General features: G+C 44.3%; 1 protein-coding gene across 1 annotated transcript in view; it reads right to left on the reverse strand.

Annotated features, from left to right (window-relative positions):
- LOC124776659 (allergen Cr-PI-like) overlaps positions 1–14,833 on the reverse strand; it is a 120,834-nt gene that overhangs the window by 59,017 nt on the left and 46,984 nt on the right. The window contains exon 6 of the mRNA XM_047251750.1: positions 4,446–4,604. Coding sequence (XP_047107706.1) covers positions 4,446–4,604 — 159 coding nt within the window. The remainder of the gene's footprint in view (positions 1–4,445; positions 4,605–14,833) is intronic.

Below are 14,833 nucleotides of genomic sequence, written 5' to 3' on the forward strand. Positions count from 1 at the left end.
CAAGATCAGACCCACAACATGCACTCATTCTGACAGGGAACTAGATCTTCAGCAAAGAGTACTCACAGTCAGAATATCTATAGCTAGCAGAATGTACTATCTGGGCCAAATCCTACCAGTCTCAAAATATCTAGCAGACAGCATACAGAAGGCGTTCTACTGATATGTCCTCAGAGGCTACATTTTCAAAGTAAGCTTTGGAACGTTGACCATACCAACCTAACGAGGAGGTATTGGTCTCATCAGTGCCAGACACAAGTGTCGGGCGTTACTAATCAACCGTACACATACAATTATCACCAATGACATGCCGACTGTAATTAAGAACTTAACGCTAAACTGGAAGTCATGCAATATAATGCCACCAATTAATGAAGCTATGAGACCAATAACTTTTCACCATATTAAACTCTACTACTTCGAGTTCAGTTACATACGACGAGAAAACACCCATCCACTGTATATCGATGCGAATATCTATAGTGTTTTCATGACAGATGGTAGAGAAAACAAAGTCATTCAAAAATACTCGCAAGCGAAATGAAATACCATCTAGCGAAATACCATAGCTCTCTAATGACATCACGCGTCCGGTCTACACGGTATCTAATCATCAACGACAAAGTTCCAACCAATGAGAAACTCCACAACATTCATCTGAACCCGACATCCGCCTGTACGATATGCGGTCACGTGGACAACAGAAGTCACAGGTTCACCTGTGGTACACCTGGACTGATCACGGCACACATGCGAAGTACACTGGCGATAATCGTCCGCACGGTTCCGCACAACGTCGACATCATGGAATTAACCAGACCAGAAAAAAGCGATACCACCGCAGGAAGCAAAATGCCGCCATTTGGACTTTAATTCACATCGCTGCTTATATTATCAACCATCGTCAAACAACACTTGAAGAATACTGTGCATATCAGGAATACGAACATGGACAGATAAGAGGACAAAGGGATTACGTTGATACCTATGGTAACATACTGAAAATTGTGGTCTACATATGAACCAATTTATTTACGTCACTACTTAGCACAAAACAACGTATCATCAGTAATATGGAAAAACCAAGAAAACTTACAGAACTATCCTTTCTTAATATAGTTATTATTTCTTAGTTTTTTACTGTATTTGGCAAGGAGTCAATATTAGTTTCTACAAGAAGACATTTTAAATCATCAGAAGATTACCTTCATCTGCCTGAAGACAGATCTCAGTTGCCATACTAACTTGGCACTATTCTTTTTAGTTACGGAAAAGGTTAAAGAAAATACAAGAAGACAGAAAATTTGTGTTTCACAACTATCCAGAAGCAGGCTATTTTGTGAACAATAGCAGGGTATTTGTTGAAATTTTATAGCTCCTGTCTCTACAATTACAAATAACATCTTATATCTATATGCAGGACTAAAATAACTTTCAACAATAATTTTTTCAAGATTTGACATTTAATCAGCCAGTTGAGGATTAGTGCACTGGCGTCAGGAAAATTATAAATTGTAAAAGACTGTTTCATAAGATCCATGTGTTGCCATCTGTATTCAAGTGATTAATTTATCCTGTGATGGAAATGGAACAGTTACTACAAAGAAAGGAATTCTTTGCTTAAAGTACTGTTTGAACATAAAAATTGGACAAAGTGCAAATCTAATTTTGGTGAATGCTGTACTTAATTCTTATAAACTGTTAACTGTATTTGCATTAAGTGCATATTTGTGTTCACATGTAAAGAAACGTTTCATATAAAGTAAACTTAACGTGCAGTTTGCACATTCAACTACTGCATACAGCCGGCCGAAGTGGCCGTGCGGTTAAAGGCGCTGCAGTCTGGAACCGCAAGACCGCTACGGTCGCAGGTTCGAATCCTGCCTCGGGCATGGATGTTTGTGATGTCCTTAGGTTAGTTAGGTTTAACTAGTTCTGAGTTCTAGGGGTCTAATGACCTCTACAGTTGAGTCCTATAGTGCTCAGAGCCATTTGAACAATTTTTTTTATTGCATACAGTACAAAAATATTTCCTTTGTGAATGTAGAACCATTTCAGTTAAAATGTTAATTGTGTTTGCATTCAGTGCTTATTTTTGTATGCATGCATTAAGATGTTAATATGTAATAAAAACATCTGGTTGCAGAGCATGTACACCCCTTCATGACGATCATGTTTCCCGACGTTAGTGGCATTTTTCAACAAGATAATGCGCCACGTCGCAAGACCAGGAGTGTGGTGGAAAGTTTAGAGGAATGCAGAGGCGAGTCCCAATTGATGTTGTGTCCCCCCCCCCCCAACTCGCCATGTCTGATGAACCCTGTCGAATACGTCTGGGATGTGACTGGACGTGGCGTCAGAGCTCCCCTTCCCGGAATTCACGGGAATTAGGTGACTTGTGTGTGCAGATGTGGTGCCATCACCCTCCAGCGATCTACTGAGGCTTCATTGGTTCCACGCCACGATGCGGTGCCGCTGTGTTATCCGTGCAAAAGGTGGACATATGGGCTACTGGGTAGTCGGTCGTAGTGTTCTGGAGGATCAATGTATGTTGAAACATTGTTACATTCGAGCCAATTTGTGTGAAACATTTGGTCTGTAGTTGTGTCTGGATAACAGACCAACAGAAAATAGCAAATAAATAAATCGTCGCTAGGCAATGAATACCTTGTAGCTATATCTGACAATGAAATCCACGTAACTCCATTACCAAATGTAGACAATTATGCCACATAGCCTGTTGGAACCTTCCTTCTTTGAGTTGCACGGTGTCGCCACCTAGCGGCAATAAGGAAAAACTCACATCTCTGGCGATATGTAGTTTGTGCTGTAAACCTCGCATCTCCGGTAATCGCCATTGTTAGTGTGCAGGGTGAACACATGCTCCGAGATTAAAACTTTTTTGATGTGGAAGTAACCTTTTTGACTGACAGGCCCAATACTGCTTTACTGATAAAGGTACGCGTTAGTATTTCCAGGTATTTATGTATTGTATTTTAATATACAGAATTAATAACGACCTCGTTTAATACAATGTTGATTTACAAGTTTTTCATCGAGCGTAAAGCAGACTGCACTCGGTACATACGAGGTTTTAATTTTACAACTTAAAAGAGTCCTATACATTCTACAGTAACTACTTTGTTTTCAGCTTTGGGTAAAAAGAGTAAACTCACTCTTCACCTAGTGAAACAAGCCGACAACGGGTCATATCGTATAAAATCACCGGAAGAAGATTCTAGTCAGGTTCCTCCTTGTCCTGCAACAAAAGAATGAGTAGACTTGCAAAATGAAGGTAAACCTTGTTTGAAAGTTGAGGTGATTAAATTATTTAGATATATTGATTACATTATTGTTTGCACTATAGATAATATGTAAAAAGAAGCCAACACAGAGGCGAATTCCACTTCTGAGTTTGAAAGTCTTTTCGAACTCAGCAGCAAGGATGATATCTCCAGCGGCAGTAGTGATGTGTATGATCCAGATAAAAACAAAAATGACCATAGCAGTAACAACAACACGGAAAGAGGATGATGACGAAGTTGATGTGGGAGTAAAAAGTACTAAGCAGCGCCGTAAAAGGAAAAGCAATCAATCACTTCAAACTTTGGAGAAAGAAAAACGTATGAGGGGACAGGATTATTTAGGAATGCAAAAAGATGAGTTTGGGAAAAAGAGACCAACAATGAGGAGAAGTAGGAGGGAAATGAAACCACGATGTACTTGTAAACATTCTTCCTTAAATCGGAACAGGAATTGCAAGGATATTACAGAAGAGCAGAGACAGCTAATATTTAATCATTTCTGGCAGGATATGTCTTGAGGTGAAAGAAAACTTTTTGTTAGAAGCCGTGTCTACCATGTTATAGTGCCTAATAAAGTCTTATGACCGGATCCATATTGTGTAGCAGAAACCACTACACTTGACTATTCAGGTCCCCATGTGATTTCTACAATTAGATTTTTGTTTCTCCTGTAAAATTTGACCAATATGAGTTACGAGGGTTTCATTGCCTAGCGACGAAATAGTGTTGTAGTGTGTCATTATTTAGTCTCTGCGTTATGTGAGGGCCTGTGATACTTACAGCTTCTTTCGTTTATAACTGTAAAAGTAGGGGCAGAGGATGAATTTTGTCATCATGTGTGTCATCGTTAGTTGAAGCACTGTCGATACGTTTGAGATTTACCCGAGTACATTGGCGCAGAGTCGAATCATCAAGAAGCGCGCGTTTCATACTCTCCAACCCTTCCTGGCCTCAAGGATTCTGATCAATTATCTCAGGGTTGTACACAGTTTCTTTAGCATGTCTTAAGGGCGCCGGTTGCGGACGTTCGTATAGTAGAAGTGCTGGCGAAACACGATCAGTCGTGAAGCAACACAGAAGGTCGCACTGAAGTGCGAGTATTGCGTACAGGGCAAGCTGTACCGGGCAGTTGGGACTCACTTTCAGGAAGAGCGCGGTGGCGGCGGCGTCGCGCACGCGCCGCTCCCACGAGATGACGTCATCCACGGAGACGACGTCAGCATGGCTGGGCCGCAGGCCTTCCGGACGCGCTGCCGCCTCCCGGCCGCTCAGCAAGCGCAGCTGCGGGTCGTAGCCCTCCTGCAACAGCCGAAGGGGGTAGCAGCCAGTCCTCCACCCACTATGTGCAAAACACTTTATAGCTGCAGACAGACATTGCTTTACGTTTACTAAGCGGTTTATAGAAATATTAGACGTAGTGTCTAAACGAGAATACGACGATCTGTGGAAACAAAGAATACTATTAATACTCAAATCACAATGTTTTAATTTTAAATAGTGTATCCTGGAACACTCGAGTAAAATACAAGTACTGCGACACAGATTATTGCCCGGTCCTGCTTTTATTGCAACAATGACACATAAATAATCATACATCGAAAACATCAGTAATCGGTTGTATACAAAAATTGTAATTTCCTTTACCCGTCTTAGGCACTTAGAGGCCTTCTTCCACAGCATTATTTGCGAATGTCAACACTATTGCATTATTTGTGAGTTCCAACAATAAGATGCTTGCAGCATATTGCTGTGGTCATGTAGTTCACAGCTCCAGTACAAAATGCGATGGTTATAACTTTCTGAGGAAGTGCACTGAAACCGATTAAGAAAACTGAATTTCCTTTATGCAGCTGTTTGCTGATTATTTCGATGTATAAAACTGACGTTGCTGAAGATGGATAAAATATTACAATAAACTGATGACAATTGACCCCACTGAAAGTGGCCACCAAAAACATCGACGACTTTAGGTGTTTCTAATAAAATAATTATTGTGTGGTACAGAGAGAGTCTTCAACTATGACAAATAGAATATATTATTCAAAATCTTGACTTACTCACAAAAAATAAACAGACACAAAATAATCTACGTTTAAAGCTGTGACTGAAGGGAAGAAATCTGAAAAGTCAACAGAGAAGTGAGGTAAGACATGCACATACTTACCATTAAGTACAAGCGAAAACAAATGGAAAAGCTACAAAAGCTGGTGCGATGCGTAGTGAAATCATAAACACAAAATCTGGGGACACACACACACACACACACACAACAGTGGAAGTGTAATATACTCTGAAGTGCAGCCGGCCGGTGGGGCCGAGCGGTTCTAGGCGCTACAGTCTGGAACCCCCGACCGCTACGGTCGCAGGTTCGAATCCTGCCTCGGGCATGGATGTGTGTGATGTCCTTAGGTTAGTTAGGTTTAAGTAGATCTAAGTTTTAGGGGACTGATGACCACAGATGACAAGTCCCATAGTGCTCAGAACCATCTGAACCACTTTTGTACTGAAGTGCCAAAGAAACTGGTATAGGCATGAGTATTCAAATACAGAGATATGTAAACAGGCAGAATACGGCGCTGCGGTCGGAAACGCCTATATAAGACAACAAGTGTCTGGCGCCGTTGTTAGATCGGTTACTGCTGCTACAATTCCAGATTAACAAGATTTAAGTGAGTTTGAACGTGGTGCTATTGTCGGCGCAGGAGCGACGGGACACAGCATCTCCGGAGTAGCGATGGAGATTTTCCAGTACGACCATTTCACGAGTGTACGGAGAATATCAGGAATCCGGTACATTATCAAATCTGCGACATCGCTGCTGCCGGAAAAATATCTTGCAAGAATGGAAGCAAGGACAACTGAAGAGAAGCGTTCAATGTGTCAGAATTGTTACATTCCGCAAATTGCTGCACATTTCAATGCTGGGCCATCAACAAGTGTCAGCGTGCGAACCATTCGACGAAGTATCATCGATATGGTTTTTCAGGGCCAAAGGCTTACTCGTGTTCCCTTGATGACTGCACGACACAAAGCTTTACGCCTAGACTGGGCCCGTCAACACAGACAATGGACTGTTGATGACTGGAAACATGTTGCTTGGTTGGAGGAGACTCTTTTCGAATTGTATCGGGCGGGTGGACTTGTATGGAGACAGCCTCATGAATCCAACGACCCCGCACATCAGCAGGAGACTGTTCAAGCTGGTGGAGGCTCCGTAACGGTGTAGAGGGTGTGCTGTTCGAGTGATACGGGACCTCTGATACTTCTAGATACGACTCTGACCGGTGTCACGTACGTAAGCATCCTCTCTGTTCACCTGCATCCATTAGTGTCCATAGTGCATTCCGACGACCTCGGGCAATTACAGCAGGACAATGCGACACCCTATACGTCCAGAATTGCGACATAGTGGCTTCAGGGAGACTCTTCTGAGTTTAAACACTTCCGCTGGCCACCAAACTCCCCGGACATGAACAGTATTGAGCATATATGGGATATCTTGCAACGTGCTGTTCAGAAGAGATCTCCACACCCTAGTAGTCGTACGGATTTATGGACAACCCTGCAGGATTCATGGTGTCAATTCCCTCCATTACTACTTCAGATATTAGTCGAGTCCATGCCACGTCGTTTTGCGACACTTCTGCGTGCTCGTGGGGACCCTACGCGATATTAGGCAGTAGTACCGGTTTCTTTGCCTCTTCAGTATTTTCCATCGCAGAGTGAAGGGGCAGACAACGTGAAGCTATAGAAGTAGGTGAAATGCTTGTTTAATGGAAAGTGAGAGCGCAACCCGCCAGGGCGCAAGATGATAAGGTCGTTACCGAAGGTTTCTCGAAGCAAATGACGTACGATACGCCCCATATGCATGAAATGTTCGAATGTGTGTGAAATCTTATGGGACTTAACTGCTAAGGTCAGCAGTCCCTAAGCTTACACACTACTTAAATTATCCTAAGCACAAACACACACACCCTTGCCCGAGGGAGGACTTGAACCTCTGCCGGGACCAGCCGCACAGTCCATGACCAGCGCCTGAGACCGCTCGGGTAATCGCGCGCGGCCTATGCATGAAAATAGTGGTGTGAACACAGTTGCGTTCTTGCAAACTTGGAATCATGTGTTGCACAAGGAGGTCCTTATAGCATGCAGATGTCACTATACATCTAACATGAACACGAAGCGTCATCTCCTCGAAGAAAATCGGACCCAGAATGACGGATCTTGTGAAACCACATCACACAGTCACATAAGCTGAGCGCAGCGATGTTTCTGCACGACATGCTGCGGAGTAGAACCTCGTGTCAACAGTTCTGTGCATTCATTTGACTGTCCAGAGTGAAATGTGCCTCGCCGTGCGAAGGGTATTCACCGACCACATTTTCATGCTTGCCGGAAAACTCAGTGAAAATCCAAGGCATTGTAGCCTATCTTGGCAGGCAAACACCACTTGAGCGGTGTCGAAGCGGTTATCTAAAACTCAGGCGCCAGAGTAGCCAGGAGGCTGAGCGTCTGTCGAGGTTTCTGACAGTTACATTTGTAATGTGATTTGAATGGATGGCACCGAGGATGTTGCTGAACTGAGAGATCGTAAAGGGACGCTTTGTCGTTTTATTCACCCCCCCCCCCCCCTCCGCCGCCCCCTGGAAAAACACCATCGGAGGGCGCGAGACAAGAAAGGAAGGATGAAAAAGAATATGAACCCGTTGCTGCTTCTCATCACGTTCTGATTTCGTCGGATGGTTTTTAAGTCTCTACTGTTTCCAAGCTATACATCAGAGCAAAAATTACGGTCGCCCTACTCCAAAGGGTCAGATCTCGTTGTTGGGGTTTCAGCTCCTCTAATGTGGTTTTAAACGACTAAGAAATGACAGCAGTGTCGAAAATTGTGAAGAACATTGCCGTGTTGCTCATCGCACTGAGAACTGTCCTTGTCGACCGCGAAATGTGTGGGAGTCAGCGCCACAAGCCGCCACCTGTGACGTTTTTGTGTCGATTCAAAAATGGTTCAAATGGCTCTGAGCACTATGGGACTTAACATCTGAGGTCATCAGTCCCCTAGACTTAGAACTACTTAAACCTAACTAACCTAAGGACATCACACACACCATGCCCGAGGCAGGATTCGAACCTGCGACCGTAGCAGCAGCGCGGTTCCGGCCTGAAGCGCTTAGAACTGCTCGGCCACAGCGGCCGCCTTTCGCGTCCATTCTGTCTGAAATGTTTTCCTCGGCCACTCACAAAAAAGCGCGTGATTTCAATGATGATTGCAGCCTTTCTGATCCTTATCGCTGAAGCGTCAGGCGAAATGAAGTAAGAGGGGGATGTGACGCTTTCTCATAGTGCAACATGTTCATGGATGGGCTGGACAGATTTGTGGTGATCCCAGAATGAGATTTTCACTCTGCAGCGGAGTGTGCGCTGATATGAAACTTCCTGGCAGATTAAAACTGTGTGCCCGACCGAGACTCGAACTCGGGACCTTTGCCTTTCGCGGGCAAGAACTGGCAGAAGTAAAGCTGTGAGTACCGGGCGTGAGTCGTGCTTCGGTAGCTCAGTTGGTAGAGCACTTGCCCGCGAAAGGCAAAGGTCCAGAGTTCGAGTCTCGGTCGGACACACAGTTTTAATCTGCCAGGAAGTTTCATATCAGCGCACACTCCGCTGCAGAGTGAAAATCTCATTCTGGAAACATCCCCCAGGCTGTGGCTAAGCCATGTCTCCGCAATATCCTTTCTTTCAGGAGTGCTAGTTCTGCAAGGTTCGCAGGAGAGCTTCTGTAAAGTTTGGAAGGTAGGAGACGAGGTACTGGCAGAAGTAAAGCTGTGAGTACCGGGCGTGAGTCGTGCTTCGGTAGCTCAGTTGGTAGAACACTTGCCCGCGAAAGGCAAAGGTCCCGAGTTCGAGTCTCGGTCGGGCACACAGTTTTAATCTGCCAGGAAGTTTCATATCAGCGCACACTCCGCTGCAGAGTGAAAATCTCATTCTGGAAACATCCCCCAGGCTGTGGCTAAGCCATGTCTCCGCAATATCCTTTCTTTCAGGAGTGCTAGTTCTGCAAGGTTCGCAGGAGAGCTTCTGTAAAGTTTGGAAGGTAGGAGACGAGGTACTGGCAGAAGTAAAGCTGTGAGTACCGGGCGTGAGTCGTGCTTCGGTAGCTCAGTTGGTAGAACACTTGCCCGCGAAAGGCAAAGGTCCCGAGTTCGAGTCTCGGTCGGGCACACAGTTTTAATCTGCCAGGAAGTTTCATATCAGCGCACACTCCGCTGCAGAGTGAAAATCTCATTCTGGAAACATCCCCCAGGCTGTGGCTAAGCCATGTCTCCGCAATATCCTTTCTTTCAGGAGTGCTAGTTCTGCAAGGTTCGCAGGAGAGCTTCTGTAAAGTTTGGAAGGTAGGAGACGAGGTACTGGCAGAAGTAAAGCTGTGAGTACCGGGCGTGAGTCATGCTTCGGTAGCTCAGTTGGTAGAGCACTTGCCCGCGAAAGGCAAAGGTCCCGAGTTCGAGTCTCGGTCGGGCACACAGTTTTAATCTGCCAGCAAGTTTCAGATTTGTGGTGATGTTTAGTGCCCATCATTAACCCACTATAGAGCTCATGTGAACTTCTGACCTGATGCCTTTTTCTTGGATGTGTAGACACCTTGTTGCTTGAAGTATGGCCGAACCTGATAGTGACCACTGTGCGCCACGCTTTTTCAGTATTACAGAGGAAGGTTATAGGTATCCTTGATTCGAATTTCAGACTTATGCGACTGAATAGGAGAGAGTTATGGTGTTCCGTAAATGTGAGCCTTTAATTTTGTTACCCAGAGCAGACGTGGTGTACCTCCTACATGACAGCAACCTGCAACCATGCATAACACTCGTGTCCCGGGGGTGGCCACGAATCAGGCGTCGCCCGCCGTGACAGGAACACGCGCCTGCGTGCCGAATACGGATCCGTGCTCGTTCTTCGTGTTGCTGACTACTCCGGACAAGGACATCGACAACGATTATTTGCCCCGTTATCTCTTGCAGCCGCCGTGAGAGGTACGAAGTCCACCGCCGGCACAGATCGGCGCCGCGACAGCGGGCACTGTTTTCCTGCAACACGTGAAGTGCTCGCCAACAGCTCGTCCTGTATCCGTGCATCGTGACAGTATTTAAGCCGGCTCTCAACCACGAATCGACAGTTCGGTGTCAGCTAGTGAATCAGTTATTCCGTCGATCCCTCTGCGCCAGGCGCCGGCAGCATCTGCAGCCCACAAATCAGAAGCTCACTAAGGAATCATCGTCGGAATAGTCGCCTTGCAGTTGTTATCTTCTAATCTCCACGTAACTAAGGCTAGCGACCCTACTTCTTCAGAATTTTGCCTTATGCCACCTAAGTACTGATTGTGTGATTAACTTCCGAACATCCCAAGTGGTATTTGTTCCAACATAACCACAAGCGCCGGCACGAAGATGAAGAACGCAAGATCAGAGAAGGCTGTGAGACGACGTCAGTCAATAGCCCGCTGACTAGGACCGCACCACGATAGGAGCGGCGCCTATACGAAGAGAATAAAAGCGCCGCTCCAGCCAGCCTCGGTCAGACGACAGTAGACCGCCACTAGCAGACTCGTAGAGTAGAACACGCGGACACTAGTAGAGCCGTCATCCTAACTGTTATACTGAGACTTGTGCATCGCATTAATCATATGCATGGACCTTGTATTTAGCAGAGGACGCAGATTGTATGCACGTTGCCCATCGCTTCCGACACGTTCTTGTAAACCGAAGGTAAGTGTTGTCAAGCTACTTTATCGTCATAAAAACTAGTAATGTGATTTGCTTGAATTGTTGTGTGGCTATCCGAGAAAGCAGCATCCTTTCGGCACCCTATAAGGGACGAGTTGCTAGGAACCCACAGTAGTCTGTACGGAATTTCCACAAGCTTGTTATTGGCGGATCTAGACTTGAATCTTTTCTTATTCGTTTTGACTTTCAGCCACTGAATGATTATTTCCGTTCCTAGTATACAACTCAAAATTCCGCAGTGAGACTTCACTTCTTTAATGGTTCAATAAAACCATTCCACACTATTTACCTGGGCAGTATTCTCATTGCGCCTCCACGTATATGCCGGCCGAAGTGGCCGTGCGGTTAAAGGCGCTGCAGTCTGGAACCGCAAGACCGCTACGGTCGCAGGTTCGAATCCTGCCTCGGGCATGGATGTTTGTTATGCCCTTAGGTTAGTTAGGTTTAACTAGTTCTAAGTTCTAAGGGACTAATGACCTCAGCAGTTGAGTCCCATAGTGCTGAGCCATTTGAACCATTTGAACCTCCACGTATAACTAGATTTCTACGAAGGGATGTGAAAGCCGAAGCACACTTTCCTACCACACACTTTCATACCCCTTCTATCCCCACCCCCTTCCCAAATGAACCATGAACCATGGACCTTGCCGTTGGTGGGGAGGCTTGCGTGCCTCAGCGATACAGATAGCCGTACGGTAGGTGTAACCACAACGGAGGGGTATCTGTTGAGAGGCCAGACAAACGTGTGGTTGCTGAACAGGGGCAGCAGCCTTCTCAGTAGTTGCAGGGGCAACAGTCTGGATGATTAACTGATCTGGCCTTGTAACAATAACCAAAACGGCCTTACTGTGCTGGTACTGCGAAAGGCTGAAAGCAAGCGGAAACTGCAGCCCTAATTTTTCCCGAGTGCATGCAGCTTTGATGTATGGTTAAATGATAATGGCGTCCTCTTGGGTAAAATATTCCGGAGGTAAAATTGTCCCCCATACGGATCTCCGGGCGGGGACGACTCAGGAGGACGTCGTTATTAGGAGAAATGAAACTGGCGTTCTACGGATCGGAGCGTGGAATGTCAGATACCTTAATTGGGCAGGTAGGTTAGAAAATATAAAAAGGGAAATGGATAGGCCAAAGTTAGGTATAGTGGGAATTAGTAAAGTTCGGTGGCAGGAGGAACATGACTTCTGGTCAGGTGAATACAGGGTTATAAATACAAACTCAAATAGGGGTAATGCAAGAGTAGGTTTAATAATGAATAAAAAATAGGAATGTGCGTAAGCTACTACAAACAGCATAGTGATTTCATTACTGTGGTCGAGATAGATACTAAGCCCACGCGTAACACAGTAGTGCAAGTTTATATGCCGACTACCTCCGCAGATGACGAAGAGATTGATGAAATATATGATGAGATAAAATAAATTATTCAGATAGTGAAGGGAAACAAAAATTTAATAGTCATGGGTGACTGGAATTCTACAGTAGGAACAGGAAGAGAAGGAAACGTAGTAGGTGAATATGGAATGGGGCAATGAATGAAAGAGGAAGCAGACTCGTAGAATTTTGTACAGAGCATAACTTAATGATAACTAACACTTGATTCAAGAACCATGAAAGAAGACTGTATATACGGAAGAGGCCTGGAGATACTGGAAGGTTTAAGCTAGATTACATAATGGTAAGACAGAGATTTAGGAACCACGTTTTAAATTGTAAGACATTTTCAGGTGCAGATGTGGAATCTGACCACAATCTATTGGTTATGAACTGTAGATTAAAACTGAAGAAACTGCAAAACCGTGGGTACTTAGTGAGATGGGACCTGGATAAGCTGAGAGAACCGGAGGTTGTAGAGAGTTTTAGGCAGAGCATTGATGAACGATTGACAAGAATGGGTCAAAGAAACACAGTAGAAGAAGAATGGGTAGCTTTGACAGATGAAGTAGTGACGGCACCAGAGGAGCAAGTTGGTAAAAAGACGAGAGCTGGTAAAAATCCTTGGGTAATAGAAGAGATATTGAATTTAATTGATGAATGGAGAAAATACAAACATGCAGTAAATGAACCAGGCAAAAAGGAATACAAAACGTCTCAAAAATGAGATCGACAAGAAGTGCAAAATGGCTAATCAGGGATGGATGGAGGACAAATGTAAGGATGTAGAGCCATATATCGCTAGGGGTAAGATAGGTACTACCTACAGGAAAATTAAAGAGACCTTTGGAGGAAAGAGGACCACTTGTATGACTATCAAGAGCTCAGATGGAAACTCACTTCTAAGCAACGAAGGGAAAGCAGAAAGGTGGATGGAGTATATAGAGGGTCTATACAAGGGCGATGTACTTGAGGACAATTTTATGAAAATGGAAGAGTATTTAGATGAAGATGAAATGGGAGATATGATACTGCGTGAAGAGTTTGACAGAGCACTGAAAGACCTAAGTCGAAACAAGGCCCCGGGAGTAGACAGCATTCCATTAGAACTACTGATAGCCTTGGGAGAGCCAGCCCTGACAAAACTCTACCATCTGGTGAGCAAGATGTATGAGACAGGAGAAATAGCCGCAGACTTCGAGAAGAATATAATAATAATTCCAATCCCAAAGAAAGCAGGTGTTGACAGATGTGAAAATTACCGAACTATCAGTTTAATAAGTCACGTCTGCAAATACTAACACGAATTCTTTATAGACGAATGGAAAAACTAGTAGAAGCCGACCTCGGGGAAGATCAGTTTGGATTCCGTAGAAATGTTGGAGCACGTGAGGCAATACTGACCCTACGACTTATCTTAGAAGAAAGATTAAGGAAAGGCAAACCTACGTTTCTAGCATTTGTAGACTTAGAGAAAGCTTTTGACAATGTTGACTGGAATACTCCACTTCAAATTCTGAAGGTGGCAGCGGTAAGATACGGGGAGCGAAAGGCTATTTACAATTTGTACAGAAACCAAATGGTAGTTATAAGTGTCGAGGGGCATGAAAGGGGAGCAGTGGTGGGAACGGAGTGACACAGGGTAGTAGCCTATCCCCGATGTTATTCAATCTGTATATTGAGCAAGCAGTAAAGGAAACAACGGCAGAGAAAAAGAGATTGGAATCAATGGAAATGTGGATACGGAGAAGAATGACGATAACAAGCTGAGTAAATAGAAAAAGTAATGAACAGGTCTTAAGAGAAGTGAATGAGAACACAATGTTGCTGAATTATGTAGGGAAAAGAAAATAAAAAATTATAGGGCACGTAAAGAGACACAACCAGTTCCTAAAGAATGTATTTGAAGGAAAAGTTTTAGGGAAAAAACCAAGGGGCAGGCCAAGAGCAACGTATTTTAATAACATCAAAGAAGATATGGGGATAAAATCGTATGAAAAATTGAAGAGGATGACAGTGGAGAGAGGGCTGTGGCTAAATCGATAAGGCATAGTCTTTAGTTGATGATGATGATGATATTGTAATTCTCTCAGAGACAACAAAAGACCTGGAAGAGAAGTTGAACGGAATTGACAGTGTCTTGAAAGAAGGATATAAGATGAACTTCAACAAAAGCAAAATGAGGATAATGTAATGTAGTCGAATAAAATCGAATGATGCTGAGGGAATTAGATTAGGAAATGATACACTTAAAATAGTATTTGAGTTTTGCTATTTGAGGAACAAAATAACTAATGATGGTAGAAGTAGAGAGGATATAAAATGTTGACTGGCAATGGCAAGGAAAGCGTTTCTGAAGAAGAGAAATTTGTTAAC

This window comes from Schistocerca piceifrons, chromosome 2 (genome assembly GCF_021461385.2).
Source record: "Schistocerca piceifrons isolate TAMUIC-IGC-003096 chromosome 2, iqSchPice1.1, whole genome shotgun sequence".
Taxonomy (NCBI): Eukaryota; Metazoa; Arthropoda; class Insecta; order Orthoptera; family Acrididae; genus Schistocerca; species Schistocerca piceifrons.